We start from the raw sequence: 23,836 nt of genomic DNA on the forward strand, positions 1-23,836 counted from the left end.
AAAAAGATTGTCTGGGAATAGAAAACAATATTTATATTTTAATTTACTAGCTTCATGCTGCCAGCACCAGGGTGCCATGCACAGTGCTATTTGTAATCTATTCTCATATGTCATTAGGATATTTGCAATCTTGCTGCCTAGAGGCATTTTAACAGCGACTTACCCACCGCCCACAAAATCCATTAGTTTAAACAATAAAAATGAGCAGTTAGGCCAACAGCAATGGCACTGAAATTGCTTTGGTAAGTGCACATATAATGGGGATGGAGAGTTTGGAGCTGCATGAGCATCATGACAGACCTAATGGAATATATAGGTGCGGCAAATTATTCTCCACAAAGGGCAACACCCGGCCTGGGTTTCTTCTTCTTAGGCCCCCTCATAGCTGAGGAAGGAAATTTAGCAACATGTAGGTATGAAACACAGAGATGAGCATGAATATAGGTATTTTTCAGGACACCTCATCCATCATGTGCCTGACGTGTGAAGCATCGTTGCATATCTGATACTAGTTAATCTAGTTAGAGAGAGCCAACATGAGCAACAAAGGCCGTTTTTTTTCCAGGAGCTTCTGGAAGAGGAGGAGGAAGAAGGTGCCTGGGCCCATCACCCCGTCCTGCAAAGCCTCCAAGGGGGATAAGGGCAGCCTGGCCTGGCAGGGGCTCCCGCTGCCAGAGACCATCCTCATCCTCGCCGAGGTTCCTGCCGTCCCGAGTGCACCCAGACCCCATTCTGTCAAAATCAACCCAGATGAGAAAACTCCTCCTGTTAAACCTATGGACTCATAAGACGGGGATTTCTCTCTTATTTACTTTCTCCCCCAGGAGCGATTTCCTCCAAGCTGGCCCGCTCCGTTTATTGCTGATGGGGCTGGTGAGCCATCAATCCTGCCTGTCACTGAGGTGCTCAGTGACTTTCCTGTGTCAGCTTCCCTATTTTATGAGCCTGTCAAATTGCTTTTATTCACTTCTAATATAATCTCTGCACAACGAGGAGCTTGCACGGCTAGACAGGCAGGAGGCTGCTGCTGTTACCTGGGAACGGTGATAAATGTATAGGCAGCTTTTGGGGGAGCAACAGCTCTGGAAATACTGAAGTTTTAGGAACTTTACTTGCATCCTGTACGTCTTGTGCACATGTGTACCTGTTCTTCTTCCTAGAGGGAGCATACGCAGAATAAAATTGTGAAAACTGATCACTTAGAGCAGTAAAACTGTGCAGTTAAAAGTTCGTCCATGAATAGCAAGGGCAGCACAAGCGTCTCACCAAAGAACCTCGCACCATAAATACTGACTTACTGTAAATCCACAAATTATTGTTCAAAGCAACTGCATTTTTTCTATAATTGAGATTGCATAGGATTATGGGATTATAAGTGGGATTTTCTCTAAAAGGCTAGTGGCTGCCTATATCTTATGGATTACTGTGGCTTCTCCTGAATGGAATTTCAATAATGTTCCTTTAGTGAGAGTGCACTAGATTGAATTATGTCCTGCTTACGAGGAAGAGGGATCTTCTGCTGTGGCACTGGCCACATGCATGGGACGGGGTCCTACACACTCCTCTGTATGTGCGCCCTCCGAAGCAGGAGCCACAGTAAGGGCCACAAGGGGGACAACCTGCCCCGAATATTTGTGAAACCAAAAGATGCAGGTTCCTGCTGTGGTGCCACACGGGGCTGCGCCACGAGGGCCATAGGCGAGAGGCACCGTGGGGACCTCGTGGGAGGCGACAGCCTTGGGCTCCTCCGGGAACATATTTATTTACATCAAAACACTATTAAGAACAAGCAAACAAACCCAACAGACACAACATTTGTGCCCAAGTCAGCACAAGCCCCATTCCTGCCCCGCACTGCTGCTTCCGCTCCGCTCAAGCCGTGAGAATCGTCATCCGTGCAGGGACATCTCCTCCTGCCCCTCACTGTCCCGTGCGAATGTCCCATGTTTCCTGCTTTCAAAATACTCTTCTGCCTCCAAAGAAAACTCTCGTCCAAAGGTTTTTTTCTTAATTTATTTATGTAACACAGTGTAGAAAGCTATCAATTCATAAGCAATGGTTCTGTACAATCATCCTGCAGAGGATCCCCGTTAATTTTCGTCCAGCAGGCACTTTTCCCCCCCAGAAGTGCTCACAATTAACAGGGATTCTTTTTAATATTTTTTTTAAGATCAAAAAGATACATGGAAAAGAAAATAAAGTTTACTTTTCAATGCCTAAAGTGTGCACATAAAACAGGCACAAAGAAACAAATGTGTATTCCCATGATTTCTACGTCACTAATACAGCAGGAGCAACAATCTGTACAATAATATGCAACTGCAGAGGAAAAAAAATCAATAACTCATTTGGAATACTTTTTAAAAAAAGGTTGTTTTACTTTAAAATGCATAGTGATCAGAAAAAAATGCTCAGCAAAGAGAAGCAGCTAACCCCCACAGACACCAAAAGCATCCCCCATCAATTCTTAAAGCATATTTCAATTAGGACTTAATTTTTGTCACAAATCACAAGAATAATATACAACTGGCTAAGGAGCTACATGATAAATAATTGGGAAAGAGAATCTACCCATGCACTAGTTAAATACAGCTAAACTCTTTACAGTACACAAAAAACATTCATTAATAATGTAGTGTAAAGACTGAAATGTAAAGAGAAAGAGAGAGAAAATACATTACTGATTTTATTAATTCAAGTTCAGGCATCTACTTGTGTTACAGCACAGCTGTCAAAAGGCGATAATGAGTAAATAATAAAACAGAGTGTTTTTGTTTCTTCCCACGTTATTCTATGAGCGAACACCACTGGGCAGTGAAGCAATCGTTCTGCTGTCCGTCTCGTGAGGCTGCTGTGGTGTCCTAGTTCTGCATTTGTTCGAAGAACTTGTACGTGGGGTTTTCGTAGCCGTTCTGCTGCATCTTGGACAGGTGGCGCTCCTCCGGCGTCACCGCGGCATCCACCTGCGCGGGAAGGAGAAACGCGGTCAGTGCTTGTGGCTCCCCTTCCGCTCGCAGCGACCTGCGCCTCGGCGGCCGCCCTGCACTTTGCGCCCTCCTCTACGGGCACTTTAGGTACGAAATATCCTCTGAAATGCAAGGTAGGTTTCAAAGCTCAGGGCAATTATTATAAAGGGAGGAAGAGAGTCAGGTTCCCAAGCTCTGTCATGCCCTCAAGAAAAGGAAATCTAAAGTAAGGGTGGCTCAATGTGGTAGGAATTCAACAGTTCCTTGCCCTGCTGGACCAGCTGCTCAGGTACTTCTCCACTAAGAACAGCATTAAACTCAAGACCTAATGCTCTAATGCTGCCCAAAGACACGGCTGTCTCTAAAAACTCTCCTCTCCAAGGCACCAGGACCGCAAGCGGCCCTGGGGGACGAAATCAATACGCTGCACTGCACCTGGCAAGAAAGGAGAAGCCCACGATCACCCTGCAGCAGCAATCTGCAGAGATGGATTTTCTGGATAGATCCACATGCAGAAACAAGGTAAGGCAACAGGTCTCTGAACCATTAAATAACTGATAAAATGAGAATACCTAAGGGAAAACAGAGCAGACAGGGTGAGGGTGAGCAAAATTCGCACTGCACTCGCTGAGGCAAAACTTCTTTAGCTCCAATATTGAATTTGGCTCAGTTCAGTGACAAAATGCTTGAAGTTTCTGCACTGGTTAAATACTTCTACTTAACAAAAATTGACCTTTCCTGATTATTTGGAAGACAGGCATAAAAACAACTCAGTCAAGACTTCTTTATTGAATACCTGCTTCTTCACAAATTATTTTCTTCTTTCACTGACCATTACAGTAATATAGAAGTTCATGAAATTAGAGGGGGCGAGAACAGTCTCTAAACGTTAATCAGGTATTTTACCTCCACTGCTTGAGCTCAATAGCTATTGTGAATTCAAAACCTACCATCGCCTGACTAGCTGGTTAACTATCTATTAGAACAGAGCTAGGAGAGCCTGTCAGCTCTTTGACAGTTCTTAGAAGAAAAGATGACACATGAATTTTACACAGCCAAAAATACAAGATCAGGAAGGCGCCACAGAGTCTTTACATACTGGTTATGAACATTTCCATGTGGATTTGTGTAAGCAATGAATGACCTTTAGCAAAAATAGCTGTTTACTTTTAGCATAGAAATAACCTTTCGGATAACGGAAGATGTATTCTCTCAAGAGTCCTGTACAGCAGGCGAGCTTACTTTACCCTTTTCACAAAAACGTAAAGCAGTAGTACTTATACTTGATGCTTGTTTTAATTCTGCTCTGCAGCACCAGGAATTCTGCTCTGCATGCAGAGGGGCTCTGCTCCCGGCACAGGGGCAGACCTGCCGCTTCCCTTTGCTCCTTCAACGTGTTGGGTCACATTCACCCGTGCTGCAGCCCTGCTGTGTCCCAGCCCGACAGCCTGCACTGGTTATTTCAGAGCAGAAACAGCTCTGAGTGTGCACACGGGCTGCACTGCTCAGGTGAACGGCTGACCCGAATGGGCTCCCCTTCCTAATCCTTGTCCCTTCTGCTCTCCTCGGCCACCTTCCAGCGTCCTAGCTGCACCTCCAACCATCACCATTTCCAACCGAACGTATTTTCTGTCATGTAATAATTGCACATTTTTGTGACATATCCAATTTCTAGGGTTGCAACCTGCTTCCACTTGCAGGCTATCAAAGCCCTGAGCTTCCCAGCCAGCACAGGATGCCTGTGTTGGGAAATGGGATGCTAGGCAGAGAGGGTCCCTGGGATAAGCTCACACGGTGCTGCCAGTGCTTTCAGTTTCGCAATATAACTTGACATTTCTGCTGTTAAAATACTGTCCTTCTAAGCCTGCCATTTTATTTTCTTTTTTTCTTAAAAGCTGTGTTTGCAATGAGCATTTCTCCTGGGCAACAAAACCAAAATCCATTCATTTCTTTGGGTACTGTAACACTGCTCTCAGGCAGTGGTTTATTCCTCAGGGAAGTGGTGCTCTTGCTTTAGGCTTCTCCCTTTTCAGTTTTCCCTATGTTAGACACTGGGGAAAAAAAGCCAGTTTTCCTTTCCCTGCCCCCGTGTCTCTCCCTAAGCGATGAAGGACACCGGCTCTGTGCTGCTGGCAGCGGCCTCCTTGCGGAGCGCTCGCCCGGCCGCCAGCAGCCGCTCCGAGCCCAGCCCGGGAAGCTGCGGCCCGTCTCCTCGCCAGCCTCTCGGCGCAAGCCCCCGCGGCGAGGGCACAGCTCCTGCCTCAGAGGCCTCACGGCTGCAGCTGGAGCCCCCCTTTCCCGCAGGGAGCTACGCCCGGCCGGGGGGAAGCGACGGAGCCGCCGCGACTCGCACAAACCTCCCTCCAGCACCTCCGGGAGCCTCCTCTGCTCCTGCCCTTGCACAAGTCCTTCCCCCTGGGGCTGCCAGGCTCCCTGCACAAGGCTGCACCACCAGGAACTGTATGCAGAGGATTCATTTCTGGCAACATCTCCACCCTGTCACCATCCCGAAAGCACCGCGTGCGGCGCAGGTATTTCATCGGTGCAGTGGCAGGAGGGGCTAGGGAACCCCGCTCCGCGCAGGCCCGACGCCCGCCTGCACGACCCGGCCGGTTCGGCAGCGCTAGCCATGGCCAGCGTGACCGTGTCACCGCGTGCCACCCGCTGCGGCCAGAGCCGTCTGGGCAAAGGCAGGAGCAGAGCAGGGAGAACTGCGCAGGCCTCTGCTCGGCACGCACAGAACATGCCAACACGAGAGAGACGCGCAGGAAGATACACCCTTCCTCTCACTGCCCAGCGCGCCGCTGCCCGTCAGGTCAGCCGGGGCTTGTGCTACAGGAGGATGCGGTGCTTGTCCAGGCTGAGAAGCGGGAGACACTGGAGGGCTCACAACTCAACTGCCCTAGCAGGAAACCAGCAGGAAGCCCTGGGCTGCGGAGAGCGGGGATCTCCACGTCTCAGGACACACAGACGAGCATTTTCCCTCGTAGGGGCTCACGCGCTAGGCCGGGATGCAAAGGAAAAGCATTGCCAGGACTGGGCTTCTCCATTTTTAAGCTTCAAACAACATCGTACTGAACCTTTGGCCTCTTTTAGCTTTAAACCTCCCACTCCTGATTTCTATCCAGAACTAGAAGATATGATAAGGATGTCTCTTTTGCCACCTGCTTTTATGGGGGAAGAAACCTCCTGCAATCAGGTGAGCTGGGGGCATCAGCATAAGGCATCTCCAGAGGGTTTGCTGGAGCTCATCTGGGCACGTACAACAGGCAATTTCAATCACTCAGTCAACTACTTACACACTTGTGACTTTTTTTTCCTGATAAGGATGAATCACTTCAAAATATTTATATTGTCAAAATTGTGAGAAAATTATTGTGACACTTTTTCAAAACAGCAAATGTATATTTCTCCTCAGAAGTTCAAAAAATGCTAATAGGCTCTTTCATAACATGTTTTGTTAAAAAAAAAAGAAACATAGTGGAGTGAGAGATTACAACGTGACGTCTCTTGGGGAAAACTGGAATATAGGTAGTATAGGACCTTTTTTGTAATCTTTCTATCTGTTATCAAAGACATAAATCTTCACAGTAGTTCCTGACAAGCCTTTCTTGCAGGTGAGACATTGAGATTATGCAGTTTGACAGCAAACCTGGCCGAGTTAGGAATCCTGGCTGCCAGCAGCAGACTCAATACTGTGAACCTACCACGCGACATTTACAATATGGCACTACTGACAGACTAATATTCTTGCTAGATCCTCGTGCTACTCCTTTATTTTCTTTTCTGTAAAACTTTTTATTCCTTAAGTTGTCCTTTTGACATGAATAGCTTGTTCAAATGATGTACGTTATTTTCAGCAGTGAGGTCAACATTTCCATGTTCATTTTCTGTGAAGAAAGTCCACAAAAATATAGGATTATGCTCTCTCTATCATTCCATCAGGCAAAAATCTATCAGACATTTTAAGAATGGTATGTCTGTGTGTAAGACAGTGCTCTCCCCAGGAGCTCTTCTCACCTTGTATTTTTGGGAGGTTTTAAACCATGAGAAAAAGCACAGCTTGGATTTGGGGAGGCTTAAGTCAAAGGCTTACTCTTCACTGCCACCCAAAATGGAGTATGCGCATTAGGAAACATCACCCATCTAGCACAACCAGAGCACGTTCATTTGACTTAAGGTGATACCAATGTAACTGTGGACTTGAACAAGATTTAGTTTCAATTAAAAATTGCAAATACTGGTTTTGGAAGGCAAAAGCCATAAATATCTGAAGTGCTGCCTAATATAAAGTATACTACCCGCACATCAGCTATTTCCACAGCAAACTTGTAGATATTAACACATTTGGGTGAGGGGAGAGGGAGGAGGAAAAAAAGTATATGAACCCCCTTCCAGTTCTCATAATCAAGTTTTTTTTTTTCCTATTTACAGAGACTCTTTCTTAAATCCAAGCAACAAATCTTGTATTTCAAATTACTGTAAATTGACCACAGCTTTACTTGGAAGATTGTCTTTAGTCTTGAAAAACTCATATAGAATTTTTGTATTTTATATGTTTCTCAAATCTATGAGTTTCAGATTAGCCATAAATCAAAAGCTGCTGGCAACAAAAGTTAATCTTGTTTAGGGAACAGAAAGTAATAAAATATCTGTATAAGAAAAACCCTTGTAGCATTCAGCACAATCCACAGAAGACCTGCCTCAAGCCTTTATTTGCAAACTACATAAAGAAGTCTTTGTGTATGAATTCCCAACAACAGTAAAACCACATTTTCCTCCTTGTGCAGTATCTGCTCATTGGCTACTATCAAATTTCCTATAAAATTAAGCTCTGTGTTATAAGGTAGTTGACCTGGGATAATTCCAGAATATTTTTTTGTGTGGTTTTACATCCAACTTGACACGGTTTGTTAGAGCCTGAGGCAATCCAATGCCGCCCTGCTCCATACCCCACTGTGACTGAGCAGGGGGCCAGGCAAACCCTGGAGGCTTCTTCCTTTGTGCGGGTGCTTTGGAGCCTTGCTTACCTCCACCACGCCGTGGTGAATGGACGTGTACTGCTTCTTCTTCAGCATGACCAGCGTGATGACGATCACCGTAGCTATGACCACTCCTCCCACCATGAGACCGATGATGGCACCTTTATTGGAACCCACGTCTTCAGCGAAGAACACCTACAAAAGAAAAAATTAAGAGATGGTGGCTAGGAAACCTCGCCGGCGTTCGGCTCGTGTCCAGCTGCCAGGGCAGGTCACAGCATACTGAAGTAATTAAACACGCCTGCACAGCACCATAGTTACTCAAAGCTGGATCACTGCAGTGCCAAGCTCTCCTGGCAGGAGAGGAGGTACAAAGTGGGGTTTTTTGCCTGCAGTGTAGCAGTTCTGTGCCCAAGTAGAAGACTCATCTCTACGTCTTTTAAACCAGTCCCTCACACAGGTCTTGGAAGTGTGACAGTTTTTTATTTTTTTATTTTTTTTGCTAATTGCAAAATGCCTGGCAAGCTTGTAGAGGAGTTACCAGGAAGCATACAAATTTCTTTCCTTTTAGAATGTAAATCTTTAAGAATCCTTTTAGAATTTGTAAATCAAATGAAATTGTTCACAACTTGACATCTCTTCAGTTTGCTTGGCCCAAGTCTAATGCACTGGTTCAACAAAGGAGCAGAGAAAACTGGCAGGATGAGAGCAAAACTCACACACGACCAGCTGGGATAAAACTCTCCTAACAGACAGATGAGAGCCCAGCAAACAAGAGGCAACCAGCAAGGAGTCACTGAGCAAGGAGTCACTGACAGGAGTCACTGTCACACAGGGCAAAGGCAGAAGGAGCTACACCTGGCTGAGGACAATCTTCACGTGAGGCTGAGCGGACAGGAGAGCTGAGGGGAAACACAAGACCCACTTCAGCATGGCTATTGATAAGGCAAATGAGGGAACAGCAAGGAGCTGCACCATGCCTTTAATAAAGCAGGATGCTAGAAATGGGAACAAGCAGGTGATTGTTTTCACTGTACCCACACTGTATTCAAGTAATATGTTATTTTATTTCTATGCATACATTACAAAGCTTTTATTGACTTGCCAGGAGCAGGCTTTTATTATTATTTTTAACCAAAATGGGCAACACGGATTAAAGAACACGTTACATTCATGGGACTGTAGAACTACCTCACTCAGAAAGACTAAATTCTTTGACAAGTATTTAACAAAAATGCAAGGGGAGGCAAGAAACCTGCTGAGAATTATAATGAGCTGTATTACATTTGCACTCTTTAAGAAAACACAATCTTCCTCAGAGAGATATTAAAACAGGCAATGTAGATGTGTATATTGTTTGTAGTTAGAAGCAAGAAATATGCTTAAATAAAGATAGAAACACACAGGAAGGTACACAGTGTTGGCATACACTGATGTGAAGGAGAAGCAACTTCTGTCCATTTTCCTGGCACAGGAATGAAAGTCTGTTACCATACTATTTTAGACCAGTGAAATGTCCTGGCTAATATATATGTGCAACAGAGGAAGGCCTCAAGCATACTGAGTCCTGAAAATGAACTTTTTATATAGTTAGAACATGAATACCCATAAAATTGGTACAATTTCTGATCAATTCAGACGTGCATGTAAAATACGATGCATTGATGAATTCCAAATGACATTTTATGGTGACTGTTTCACTCAGGTGGAAGTATTTTTCCACTTACTGCTTTTGAATTTAAACTAATGGAGAAGATGTCTTCAAATTCTAACCTCAAAATCACTTTTGGCTGGGAACAAGGAGAATATAAACTTCAAAACAACTCACTGATATAAAATGGCTACACTGGTTTAACCACTGACAATTCTACTCGGAGGGCATCAGCAGGATGCACCATGCAACAGACATGCGATGGACTGCACCGAACCAGCCCAGCATTTTCAGTGCTACTACTGGGTTCCTTGTTCAGTCGCAACTGAGAAACAAACTCCAAAAATAAAACAAGCAGGCAGCTTATTGATTTTTAAATAATGGCTGTAGTTATCAGTGAGAAGTATGTCATAAAATGCTTCGAAAAGCTTGCAAACTCTTGTGTTAAGCATGACACATTATTGCAGTGCATGGAAGTCAATGGTAGGGGTTCCAAACTGCTTGGGATGGTATCAAAGCACTTCTATGTCAAGGGTTACTGCAGCAAAGCACATGTGACACAGGATCTGTGATGCAGGAACGAGTACATGGAAACACATTTCTACAAGTTCCTTCCTTTCAGTGAACTCACACAGGCTTCCTCCATCAGGATGTTTAGCTCATCTGAGCTATGCATGTGAGAATTTCCCAAATTAGTGCTAATGCATTTTGGATTAGTTCATCAGACTGGGAATTCTCAGTTCCCAGCATCAAAGAGATGGCGGAGTATCTTTTTACATGGTGATTGCCTAGTTCAAATGCAAATATGAGTCCCAGGCTAATTTTAATTTTCAGCACTACTTAGCTTTAAGAATATATTAAAAAAAAAAAAGCTTTCAAGTTTAATATCAGGGTATTGAAAGTCAGAGAAGTGAAGTCTCATCATGTAACACACCTTTACAAAAGGGGAAGTGTTGCTGTATGGGCTTTTCATTACTTTTTAAGGGATTGCAAAAAGCCTTTAGAAGATGCTTATTCGCGCTTCTAGTTGTGTCTTCTCATAAGAATCACAGTTCAAAAGAGGAACAATATTTTGTTCCTATCTGCCCTTCCTCTGTTAATAATATACCCAAAGAAACAAACTACAGAGATACAACCAAGTACGAATTAAAGCTAAGGACAGCAGAGAATGTCCCCTTATCCTGAGTAGGGAGAGATTATGCTCCCTGGAGATGAGCTCCTTTGGGCATCACCATCTGCTCTGAGAGGAGGATTCTGTTCCCAATGGAGAGCCACTCTCCAGCAGCCCTCTGTTTCTTGCTGCACCATGCTATGTCTCCATGAGACTTCCTTTCATGGAGCATCGCCCTTCCCCTGTGTCTCCACTTCAGATCCCTGGTGATCCCTGACAAGAGGGGACAGACCATGGGGCAGCTATATTGCACAAACAACCCCACTTGGTTGCATACAAGCACGAGGGCAGCAACTATCACCATTGCTGCTTATGTCAGATTTAATGGTATTGAAATTACTCCAGATTTACTTCTGTTTAAGAGACAATGAGAAGAAGTAGCACCTGTTCATGTGAAAATTTTGAGGCAATTCTGACCACCCTATGCACATTGCTCAAGGGAAGCAGGGCCATGCATGCCCCATGAGCCCTGCATTTAATCACCAGCTCAAAACACACACATAGAAAGCTCCACGTGTTCACTCACCAGCTTTTGATGGTGCACTTCATACCCCGAGTCATGCCGGAACTCTGCATCCATCTTTACTTCAGATACCTCTTCTGTCTTCACGTTGGTCAACCCGGACCCTGCATCGCACCGCAAGGAGAGCTCATTAGATCCAGTCCTGCTCCACTCACGCCCACCAAGGCAAAGGTGCCATTCACACAGACAAGGTGAGATGTGACATTCACACAGCACAGGGAGCTGGGGGAAAGTGAGGGGCTTCTGATGTTTCGTTCCCACTGAAGTGATGGAGAATGAGCTGGTAAAATTTCTCCTCTGTTAGTGTTCCTTAACCCACCACAGCTATGCTGGTTCATACACCAAAGGCTTGCAGTATGAAATACTGCAAGAACTCAACTAGGGGGGATTAACAGTGGTCTGCTCAGCTGACTCAAGGGATGAAGACAGATCCACCCTAGCAGTCTCTCTAGAAACACCAAGGAAATTGATGTTTAGACCAAAATCTTCCTCCTCCTCAGCTCAAGCTGCTGTGAGAAAAACGACAAACCCATGCTGTGAGGTGGGGATCCCAGATACTACCTTTTGTTGCTTCCAGTGAGCCTGTAGCTTATGCACAAACATGTGCAAGAGTTATAAAGAATGTCTGTGAAGTTTGCAGAACTCTTGCTTTTATAGTGCAGGCTGTTCAGGATCAATATGATTCCAATTTTGATTTCTGCCTGAGAGTTAACTCTGCCTCTTGATGAGCAGCAGGCAGTGTAGCAAGCAAGCAAAGCTCACAATGATTTCCATCTTGAACAGTCTGCAGTCCTATTTTCCCCTTACAGATGTGAAGGGGGAGGATGCTGCACTGGCTGGAAAGAAGGCCAGGATTTCCTCCTGGCCGTAGGAGAAATAGCCAGACTCACAAGAGCTGAGGAGCGCAGCTGATGTGTGTAGCTATGAATGTTTTGTCCTGAAAAGCTGGCTCTGGCTCACCGAGAACATAGGGGTATCCACGTAGCTGGTTGTTTTCCCTTAGTGCAACTGACTGACACCCGTATTTCTGGGAGACACAAACCCTGTATGTTATTTATGAGAAGTTATCTCCTCACCCTTATGTGGTAAGAACGTAAGAACCCATTCAGATTCCTTGCCGATGACTGTTCTAGCACATTATTCCCTCTATTCCCTTCTCCAAGCTTTCACTGTGATTCCCAGCATCCTGGGCTGACCTCAGGTCCAGTGTGTGGAAATGTAAATGTCTTGAAAACTCTCAACCCTACGGACTGCTCTTGTTCTCCACAGTGCCTCTGGACCCTCAGTAAATTCTTGAACACTTCCAAGTGCCAATGAGCTCCACAGTCTAAACCAGCAGTGAATGAAACATTTATCCCCCCTTTACTGCTTCTGAATTTGTCATTTTTTTACATTAAATGCTGATCTATTCTCGTATTGTGAGACAATGAGAACAAAAGTTCCCCAGAACTTCTCCAAGCTGTACAGACAATCCCATTTCGGTTTCCAATCCTACTTTTCTACTTCTCACAACAAACCATACAAAAGAGAGAACAAGAATATGCTTCATGCAGTATTTATGGTTATTTTCTTGAACAGTCTTACTGTCCCATAAACCAAATCTTTTTTAAAACTGTTTTTTTTTTCCACAGTAAGTTTCTTTTCTCTCTCTCTCTCTCTTTTTATAGGAATAAGGTATTTAGTGGCTCTTAAATATATTTATCAAGCAGCTGATTTTTGATGCCACATTACGCACCTAATTCTGACACTGGTATATCATGACATTTATATATAAGAGGCCATTTCTAAAGGCAAGAACTGTAAAGCATGTGATGAAACTGCAGCTGGAAAACAAACCATTATGTTCCGTCAATGAAATGCAGGAGGAAATGGAGATGGAGGAAATAAAACCCCCATGGTGCCTAAAAGGAGCTTTAATTTTCTATCCCTAAAGCTATGGTTAGTTTTCCAAAATAAAGTAAGAATCAATTCACTCTCCTTTCTGCGTAATCTCAAAATAGCTCCCGTATCTGCATCAACAGGAAATGAAGAAAGTAAGAACACATATTGGGCAGCACGGAGGCTTCTCCAAACCCGCTGCCCTTCGGGTGACAGGACGCAGGGCTGGGGAACAGCAACGCCAGCAGCTTCCCGCACGCTGGGACAGCTGGGGAGGCCAAAGGGCTCTCCCAGGGCTGCTTCCCTGCCCGCAGCTGCAGGGGCCGAGGGGGCGGCCGCCTCCAGCCCGCGGCCGCGGTCCCCGCTCGCACCTGGGGGAAGCTCCCTCCAGGCAGGGGCCTGCGGAGGAACAGAGCTTCTTGCTGCCGCGATGAAGCTGAATGAAGCTACATATACAGGGAATATAGAATATATGTAGATAAATGTGATATGTTGGTGAAGAATCAGCTTGTCTTTTGTTGACAGAAGTCCTGCCTCCCAAATCTGTAGGAGGCCACTGGATGAGTTATTAAGAAAATGGGGAAAAGTGATTGAGCTTAGAGTGAATGTGGCTTTCCAAAACACTTCAGAGAAGGACCTCCATGAGAGCTCTGGCAGAAGTTGAGATGGCAAGAATTAAGAGGGAAGGTCCTACACAACTGCCCGTAACTGAACAGGAAGGCAGGAAACAGTCATTTTTCACAATGGAGGAAGGTTACCAGCAGGACCCGACAAGCATCTGTGCTCTGGTAATCGTAAAGTGATCTGGATAAGGGAGTGAATGGTGCAGTGATAAAGTCATCAGCATCAAAAGTAATAACAAAAATGAGGGTAGACAAAGTAAAAGGAGCTGCAAAAAAACCTGCAGAAATTCTGAGTGCACAATAAACATGATATTCAATGCTGATATAATGTAAAGTGATGCACACAGGGGAAAATAACCCTAACTATACATACACCACACTGGGCTCTAAATTAGCTCTGTTTCACCCAGGACAGAGACCTTGCAGTCACTGTGGATAACTCTCTGTGGGCAGTTGGCTCAGTAGCACTCAAAAAGACAAAGAGAAAGTCAGGAGTAGTTAAGAAGGAGTAGAGAAAACAGAGAACATTGTTACCCCGCTGCAGATAAATCTAAGAGGCATCCTCACATTAAACACGGGCACCCCATCTTCACAGAGCACCGAAGAACTGGACAAGGGGCAAAGCAGGAGACAGTGATGATCACTACAGGGAAGGGTTTCTATACAGGGAAGGACCAGACAAACGAGGGGGCTTCAGACTAGACAGGAGACAGCTAAGGGGAGCACTACGGAGGGCTACACAGCTGGGAAGGATGCACAGAAAGTCAACAGGGAGCAACTATTCATTACTTTTTTTTCCTAAGAAAGCGCATAACAACAACACAGTTAGGACAAAACAGATCTGAAACTAAGAAAATAAAGTAAATATATATATATATGTACGTATATACATACACGTATATATAATTGTAACAATGCAGAACTTGACTGTGGAACTCATTGGTACAAATCATAAGCACGTTTGAAATGCACATGAACCAATGCCAAGAAGAAAGGTTCATCCATGGTCGCTAAACACAAGATGAATATACAGTTTTCAGTTCTGGAAGTCTATCGATAGCTCAACGGATGTGCTGAGAGCCCAGGCAGAGGTGAAATCTCCAAGTAACCTTCCTCGTGCACCACAGCTAGAGCAGGACACAGGGCTTGGGGACTTCTCTTCCTGCCCCTGACCACTCTGAGTGAACACCAGCTGGGTCAGCTTGGGCTGAGGACCTTTGGTAACTGCAGAACTGCCACCACAGGCAGCAAAACCAGCAGCTTTCCAGCTGCCCTCGTGGCAAGCAACGACCGAGGGTGGGAAGTCATCAGTGAGCTGAGCTGCAAGTGGCAAAAAGAACCCCTCAAGCCCTCAGGCCTTCCTAAGCTCCATTTCTCTGAGTGACATTTCCCCTTCTCCCCTCTGTTCCTGCTTTAGGACAACGCAGGAGCCCCACGGCCAGGCTGCAGCGGGGGACCAGCCTTTTGATGAGACACCTAGCAGAAAAGCTCTGCTCTGGGCCGGTGGGATCAAGCCCCAGCGGTCTGCTTGCTATTACTCAGCATCCCAAAAACAGCCATGAAATCTGAGCAGGAAACAGAGCTTGCTGTTCAGTGGTTACTAAAACTTGTACATCATATCTAGGAAAGGAAAAAGGTCAAGGACAGAGGAAGAAGAAGCTTTAATTGCACTAACAACAAATGCCAGAGTAATTTTTCTTTCCTCCTTCCCACTTTAGAAGTGAAAATAATTGAAAGTGTGACTAGGGTAAACTAGTGCTCTTCTACAAATACTTAATTGTGTGATAGGAGACCCATGACTGCACTGGAATCCAGTCCTTGGTACGACACAGTTACATGCAGGGTTATCAGCTGCCCTTCAGCAGTGCCGCGGCGTGGAGGACTCGCTATTCGACGCCCCTCTCTTTCCTGTTCATTAACCTTCTCGGCCCGGCGAACACATATTTGAAGATTTAAATGCTATAAGCAAAGATTTACTTTTCAAAGGTGGTAACCAAAGAAGGAAAAGGAAAACAAAGGTCTTCTGAAAAGTGTTATCAGATGGGTGTGACTTGGGTCAGAAGCAAAAGACTAAAGGCTGGTTAATCTGCTCTACCCTTGCACTGAATAAAAGCAAATAAAAAGAACTAGCTATGAAATAATTCTGACTGAAAACAAATGATTTTTTTTCATTGCCAAGTCTAAAATATACCACCCAAATACAAAAGCCAATCTAAAAAAAAAAGAAAAATGAGAGTAATATTCTGATGGCAAATTCACAAATAATCATCATTATTAATGCTTTTTCTTCTGAAATACATACCATCTTTAGGGCATCTCAATTTGGCATTCTTCATTATTTCAATTTTAAAATGCTACTGTTCAACTGGTAAATAAATTAATTGCACCTCTTTGGCAAAAATAACAAATTTATTTAGTCATCAAAACCACAAGCTCAAGAGCATCCAGTAGAATCCAATTAGCTAGTTAACATTATTATACTCTGATAAGATAAAGCATTTATTCAACAACGATAGGTTTGCCTGCTTACTTTATATATACCAGAAAATAAGATTCAACTTTTTTTTTTTTTTTAACCTTGCTTTGCTCTTGAGTACTCAAGGTCCTTGAATGATGGTTTTTTAATTAGATTGCTGCTAATTAGCAATGATAACTACTTTTATAAACGTATGAAGACCAAACTTCAAAAACAACAGTACATATAAACTTAATTGTTCCCTGCCCTTAAAGCAAAAAAAAAAAAAAAAACATCCACAGGGAGTTAAAAAACCACTCATATGAAATACAAACAAATCAGTGCCTTTGAGGAACATTTTGCTCTCATACAGATGAGCTTTTGTGTTTGTGTAAATATATATTTAGGCTCTAAGAAGAACACGAATAAAGATATACAATGAATATCAAGGAAGTAATTAGCTGTACATTATTTACTACACTGCTTATAATTGCTTCTTCTGCTAGTTAAATGGCCTTCTAAGATTTTGTTTTGCTGGGATCTGAAATAATACACACGCCTGTGGTCTTCCAGGTTCTTTTGGCCTTAAAAATCAAACTTCTAAGCAACGATGCTTGAAACTACCCAAACTGCATGGTCCCTGCATAGAAAAACACAAAAAGCACATCCAAAAATCAAGAACCACCAAATTAAGGAAAACAACCCAGAGACATGAGTTGCATTTCAGTAATTTCAAGAACAAAAAGATTTGTTGAGCTTGGGTCTGGTGTAGAAAAGAAGTTCTAGTGTCGTAGCACACTCCTCTATCTGGGCAAAGGCTCATCTGAAAAAAGGATGGATGGAAACACACGTAATGTTCAAAACAGGCACCTGGGATGGGGATGGCTGCGAGTTCTTACCAGGAATTCAACTATTATTTGGTCTATGATTTGGTACAAATTATTTCAGCTGTTTCATTTTCCTCATGTATAAAGCAATAATAATAAACTTGCTTTTGTAAAGATAACTTAAGTTGCAATGACAACTTAAGTTTCTTTGATGAACAAGGACTTTAAGACTGCCTGGAACTCAAATTTCCTGGTCCTTCCTTGGGAGTGGTTACAATGGTGGGGTGATTTTATTCCACAGATGACAACAGGGCTTTCAGACTGGAGAAGGCAGTGACAGATTGAAAAATAGTTTTTATTCGTTAAAAAAACAACACAAAACAAAACAACAAAAACCTCTTACTTGAACTTAGTATGAAGATATTCTTCCCCAGAAGACCAAGGATAATTTATGTGTACGTAAAAATGAATAATGAAAAACAAGTGAAATCTGATCATCTCTTTCAGGCTTTTGCCAATGCAGATGCTGTACTTATGAGTATATAATTGTACTTGCAGTACATAATTATCTTATTTATAAGAAATAATTATCTGAAGCAAAAATCCAACCCAATAATGATTTTAATTTGGTAGCTGCAGACAGTTGGCTTAAGTCAACTGCACTGAACTAACATCACTAGGACAGGAAAAAAGTGCAATTTCTGGCCAGAAAATCATAAATAATTCACTAAGCTGCTCTATGCCCTCGCACCATGTAGGTTGCAGCATATGTGCTAATGATCCTGCAGAACAGTCATTAGGCTTAGAGAGCCTAAAACCCCTTCAGCCTCCTGTGTAACCTAACAGAATTAAGATGGACATGTCATGAATTATCAGCAGAGGAGCCAAAGACACAGAACCAGCTTTATGTGCAGTCAGGAGGAAGTAAAAAAACCAAACCAAATCAAAAAACCTCTGCAGCCCGACTGCACAGGGCAGCGCGCTGAAGCAGCTGGCGTCCTTGCACACAGCAGTGTGAACCGCTCAGGCGTTTTCTAGGAAACAGGAATTTCTCCTCCTGACATTGCTCTCCTCCTCCGACTGATGTAGTTCACACTCAGATTTAACCTCTGACTGCTGCCGGTCAAGGCGGAGCACTGCAGAGGCAGACCTTAGGACAACTGGCTTAATGTTATTAAATGCTTTAAGCTTGGTCCTTACTTCTAAAGTTTCCTACCTATGGACTGGATCCATAGATGGATATCCATTTCGTGATTTATCTTGAGTGACTTTTTTTTTTTTTTTTTTTTTTTTGAGAGAGCAGTCAGGTAACAGGATCCTCCATAAAACTTATCGTAAGGATTAGGAATGACAAGGTATTCGTACTTCTTTGCTGTACTGTGACCAAATTCTCTCTCTTGGGGGAAAGGGATCTGCACGATCATGATCCATATAAAGAAAATCTTAACGATCATTGCAACAAAGTTGTATGCTTTGTTGTTGCAAACAGTGCTAAAGTTGTATGCAAACAGTGCTAAAAAAAGAAAATGGAAAAAAAAAGGCATGTGTTTGTAGGTGCATGTTAGTCATTAAAAGAAAACATCTTCCTCAAGAATTTTGAAATACGTGCTACGGAATGTTGACTTTTCCTAAGGGCAGACTTGGATGCTTGCAGGCTGACATAATACAAGCATTTTTACCCTGAAGAAACAGGTCAGATGCCTTGTTCACTTGAGCAAAACAAGTGGAAGATGACACTAAGAAGTGAAGACTACGAAATCTTTCAGGATATCAACTGGAATGCGAGCAATTAGAACAACAAAGGGTTTTTTATCTACCTCTGTATTTTATCTACCTCTGGGTCCCTTGTCAATCCTGTTTCATTCTAGAGTAATATCCTCCATTTTGGAACATTTTCTTTTCATAAACAATAGCCTCAAACTGTAAAAATGGATTAATCCAAAAGGACAACAACTGCAAAAAAAAAAGTCTCTCTCTTCCTCTCTTAGCCTCCAACCTTGATTTAATTTATAATTAACAAGTAAAACAATGTTAGAACACAGTAACTTTTAAACTGGCAAAATCCCTCTTGTATTTCACACTCCATTTGATTAACTAACCATTTTGCTTTCCAGAATTCCTAGTTTATGACAGATATTCAGATTGCTATCAGATTTTCTGTAAATTGAAATTCTAACGCGGTTCAAATTGTTTTTAACGAAAAATGGAAAATCTGGCATTTATTGCCACAATTTGTGTCTGGTGAGGACAAATTTGGAGAAGTCTGGACATGGTCTTTAAAGGTGTTAGGATGAGAGAATGTGTTCAAGAGGCTTTTCTGGAAACAGTGAAAAGAGTATGTTCTGCTTACTGTTACAACACATTTAGCACTATTTTAAGATGGCAACATCCTCATTTTGTATACACGTGTGAGATTTTCTCTGTTGTTGCATTAGGCATGAGAGTAAAACAGGGACAGCTTTTAACATGCCCATGAAGTGACTTCCTCACAGAAGAATGCAGGTTGCATCCCTGGCAGTCTGGAGGGACTCAACCCATGTGTCCAAAACAGAAGGGCCTTTGCACATTTAGATTTCCTGCCAAGAAGCCACAAATACTGCAAAGGCCACGTACTACTACAGCACTGGAACCGAAAATTTCAGTTGTTCTTATAGTGCAAATTTACCTTTATCTATTGGAAATTTAATTCCCAGAAGTCCATAAATTAAAACACTTCTACCTTTCCCTAAGAGTCTACCGCGTGTACTCACAACGACCACTCATGACCTCACCATACTTTTTGTACCCTGCATATTGTCCCTGGTCAGTGGAGGGCTCTGGTACAACGGACTAAAATCCTTCCCTTCATTCTGAAGAGTGCAGTAATACTATTTTTGTTTTCTAGATAAGGAATACCAGCCATTTCCCTCACTTGGGGAGAGAAAGAAGGAAGAAGGAATCTTTAGTGACAAGCACAGGCCTTTTAATAAGATTTTTTTTTCATTAAGACTGAATTAAAAAGATTAATGACTATAAACTGATATATGACCCGAAAATTATCACTGAACTATGTCTGAACATGTTTCCCACTCATATGTTTAAAGTGTGTTTTATTTGTGGTGACATTTCTTCTGTTCTTGGTGAGAAAAATGAATCCAGAAGATGGAAATACTCCAATATTACAAGAACGGCACTGAACTGTAAGCTAGATCTGCACAAACTTCCAGGCTGTCTTCACAGGATGAGTCAAGACTATAAACTCATGCAAAGGCTTCAGATTCCTAAGACAAAACTAGCAACCTTACTTGGCCAGTCTTGACCTACATCTCAATTGATGTATCATAACATACTTCACACTATAGCATTTTCTGCACTTCATTTGATACTGCTGAGTAATGTAGAAGATTTAAACACAGTTGGAGGGAGTGGTTCAAGATGCTTCCTGACAGAAGCTTGGAAGACACGATGAGAGTAAAAAGAGGAAAGATTGATCAAGCTTCATCTGACTCGGGGAAAAAGGAAATGAAAAAAAAAGAAAAAAAGATGGCTTGACACTACAATTCTGTCTCCACTTCTTAAAGAAAAGGTTTTGCTCTCGGTGGAACCAGCCAGTTCTAGATATTCCTAAACATACATGAGGGTAAAACAGTCTGAAAAGCAATAAAATAATATGGAAAGCATTTTTTGTATGACATATTAAAATAAGAGATCCTGTCCCTGAATTTCTCCAACAACTGGATTCCCCTCACTTTTCCTAAATGAGTGCAGCTTAACCTAAGCCCCTCTTCGTCTGCAGTCCATGGGGAGACACAGGTACCCGCCCCGGGCAAACCAGCACCATTTTGCTTAGGGGGGATGAACAGCTGTGTGGAGGGGTCTGTATGAGCAGGGTGAGAACATTTTTGCTACCAGAGCTGACAAGCTGATGCAAGTTCTGGGTTTCTGGGTCCCACATCCTCCTCTGAATGCCCTTGGCACAGTCCGTGCGCAGTGGCTGCTGGGGCTGGTGGGGGAGCTTTTCCCTGAACTACCAGCTCCTGCTTCATGACACAGCATTACATTTTAACAGAGGGTTATTCCAAAGAAAAGGTGATCATTTCATCTCAAGCAGATCACAGGCATGCTGGGAAAACACAGGTTAGATAAAAGCCACGCAAGTTATATATACCTGGTCGTGTGGTGAGTCCTCTGTCTGCAGCTGGGCGGGCATCAACTGGCTCAACTGGGCACGTGCAGCAAAGAAAAAAGAAAAAGCAAACAAAAAATAAACAAAACCGCCAAAAACGATAAGGTCAACTGCTCTTCTGCTGGGACAGGGCAGGAGAGAGGCACTGCAAACACAAAGTTGTAAAAGGCAACAGCTAGAAGAGATCTGCCTTCAATTAATGCTGGAAGTGAAAGGAAGGGATGGGCAAAACTTCAAAAGGAAAGTTTCACAGCTGATGCATCAATTTTATATCATATTCTGGTTTCTGTTTAAAATGAGAAACTATAAAGATCAAAGAATTTCTGTCTAAAGAGTGAACCTACATGCATTACACGCAAACCTTTCCAGTCTTCTGATTGGAATTGGCAGCAAGAACTGATACGATGAGTTCTTGCAGCAAATCTTGATTAATGGTGACTTACAAACCCACTGAAGCTTGACTGCCTTTTCCATGCAATAGAGATTTTTTAAAACGCTAGCTAAGAGACTTGAAAATAGTACAGCACATCAAAAAATATGATCAATACTGCATGCAGGTTGCCTGATTTGTAGACAAGAAATCCGTTCTCCAGTTTTTTAAAGGCAAGTAAAGGAGAAATGAAAAAATCCAGTCTAATCTGATGTCAGTATACAGTTTTAAAACCCTTGTATTGCCATACTGAGACCTTACCAGCTTAAAACATTGTTCTTTTTTTTTTCTAATTTTTCTCTCTCTTTTGTTGCAATGCTTTTGCCTTTTTCATTTACTATTTGTAAGAAGTATCAATAAGAAATTAATTCTGGTAAATAAATGTATGCCACAGCTTGGAATTGTGGAATTTTTAGATCAGGTACTCACTTGAATTTCTAGATTGAAAAACTAACCATCTAATCAGGTGAGCCAAACAGGCACACAGAAAACTGACCAAAACCACAATTCTCACCACCTCCTTAGGAAGCCCGGGTCACTTCCTCGGCCTTCCTAGGGGCCTGGCAAACGCCCTGCTGTGGTTACAGGCGAGAGCCTCTCTCGGTGGCGCCCTGATCCTGGTGCGCAGGACTGGCCGCCCCGGCCCCCGCGGCAGGACGCAGCGCACGGGCAGCAGGGGCTGCCCCACGCCTGCTGCCCCACGCGCAGCGCTCACAGGGTGCTCGCGGCGCGGCGGGACAAGCCCTCCCTTCACTGCGGCTCGCAGAGGCGCTAGCCGGCCTTGTAATTGCTTCCTTACACAGCGCTATAAAAAAAGCAATTTCCAACCTTAACTAAAAGCTACAGTTTGGAGTATTTTCTTATTTAAGCCTTCCAGTAGGTTTCCTCAAACAATTTCCACTGCTTAGGTGGGTCAGCAGTGATTTTCTGTGAAAAGGCCTGAAGGGAACAAAGAAAAAGGCGTCAGCCCCTCCAAACCATGGGTCTTTTCTGCCTCTGCAGACTCTCCTTCCCTACCCGCCCCTGCCACAGCTACCTATTCTACCTATTTCCTAGACCGCTGAAGGGTTTTATATACTTCTTGTGCAGCATTTTGCAGCCCTGTCACAGGTCAGGGAGGCACGCAGAGGGACTGCAGCAAGAGCTGCGAAGAACTGAGAGAGCAGTTACATGTGGCAAGAAAAATGAGGGCAGCTGCACGGAGAAAAGGCTGGGGGAAACTTCCGTTTTACAGCGTGGCCCTGACCTAGGGCTAATGCATTCTCCGTGGAGTTGGGTGAAAGCTTTAATAATGAATAATTATTCCTGTAGTGTACAGTTTGAAAGTACTTCACAGGAGGAAGGGCGTGTTTCAAAACGGGCAGAAAGCAACCGAAGTGACATGACCTGCTCAAGGTCACACAACAGCTGTGGGATGGAAACAGGGAACAAAAGCTCCGAGGCGAGGGTTTTCCAAACCAAACAGTGACCCTGGTACCGCAGCGCAGCAGGCCCTGGTGGCACGGTGCAAAGGAAGGCCGGCTTCAGTGAGCAGCCTCTTTTTGAGCTTCAGTGTCCATCCTGCACCCCGCCTGCTCTCGCCCCTGCGTTGATGCACGTGCAAGTAATGGTTAATTCCAGCTCTTGTCCGCGGCCTTCCTCCTTGGACCGTGGCAACACGGAAGGGAGAAATTTAAATTATGAATGAGTTTTGCTTTATGAATAAGCAGAACTACAAAAAGATGTACACAAAAAGTGTATTGTTGACACAATATTTTTTAAAACCTGCATTCATTTTGATGCTCCAAAACTTCCATGTGCACAGAAATAGGCACAAATGAGCCTGTATATAGAATTAAGACGGCAAATCTATTTTCCATATAGCCTCATGAAATTAAAATTGGCATATCCCTGCTTTTTTCATCACACAACACTATGCCAGCTTCATGCAGGGTACACAGCCCACCTCATATCTTATGTCAGGTTGAAGGAGAGCACAATGTGGAGGTGAATGCTTTTCTTTTCAAAAAATAAAGAAGTGGAACCCAAAAGCTCAGGAACAGGTACGGATGAACAGACAAGGCCACATACAAGATATTCAACTGACCAAGGAAAGCGGTGAGCTGGCCACGTCATAATGTCAACATTGTTTGTCAATTAAAGACATACAGACTTCTTTCTTCTTA

At 43.5% G+C, this 23,836-nt stretch overlaps 1 protein-coding gene across 2 annotated transcripts in view; it reads right to left on the minus strand.

Annotated features, from left to right (window-relative positions):
- Positions 1-2,190: 2,190 nt before the first annotated feature.
- Positions 2,191-23,836, minus strand: part of APP (amyloid beta precursor protein) — a 187,764-nt gene continuing 166,118 nt past the window's right edge. For both annotated transcript variants that reach the window (XM_088529802.1, XM_088529803.1), the window contains 4 exons: positions 21,224-21,277; positions 11,297-11,397; positions 7,997-8,143; positions 2,191-2,963 (listed from right to left, as the gene is read on the minus strand). In XM_088529802.1, the coding sequence (XP_088385928.1) occupies positions 2,862-2,963; positions 7,997-8,143; positions 11,297-11,397; positions 21,224-21,277 (404 nt within the window). In that variant the 3' untranslated portion in view covers positions 2,191-2,861. The remainder of the gene's footprint in view (positions 2,964-7,996; positions 8,144-11,296; positions 11,398-21,223; positions 21,278-23,836) is intronic.

Source organism: Tinamus guttatus, unplaced genomic scaffold (genome assembly GCF_059628265.1).
Source record: "Tinamus guttatus ecotype Peru unplaced genomic scaffold, ASM5962826v1 Tinamus_guttatus_pri_ptg000347l, whole genome shotgun sequence".
NCBI lineage: Eukaryota > Metazoa > Chordata > Aves > Tinamiformes > Tinamidae > Tinamus > Tinamus guttatus.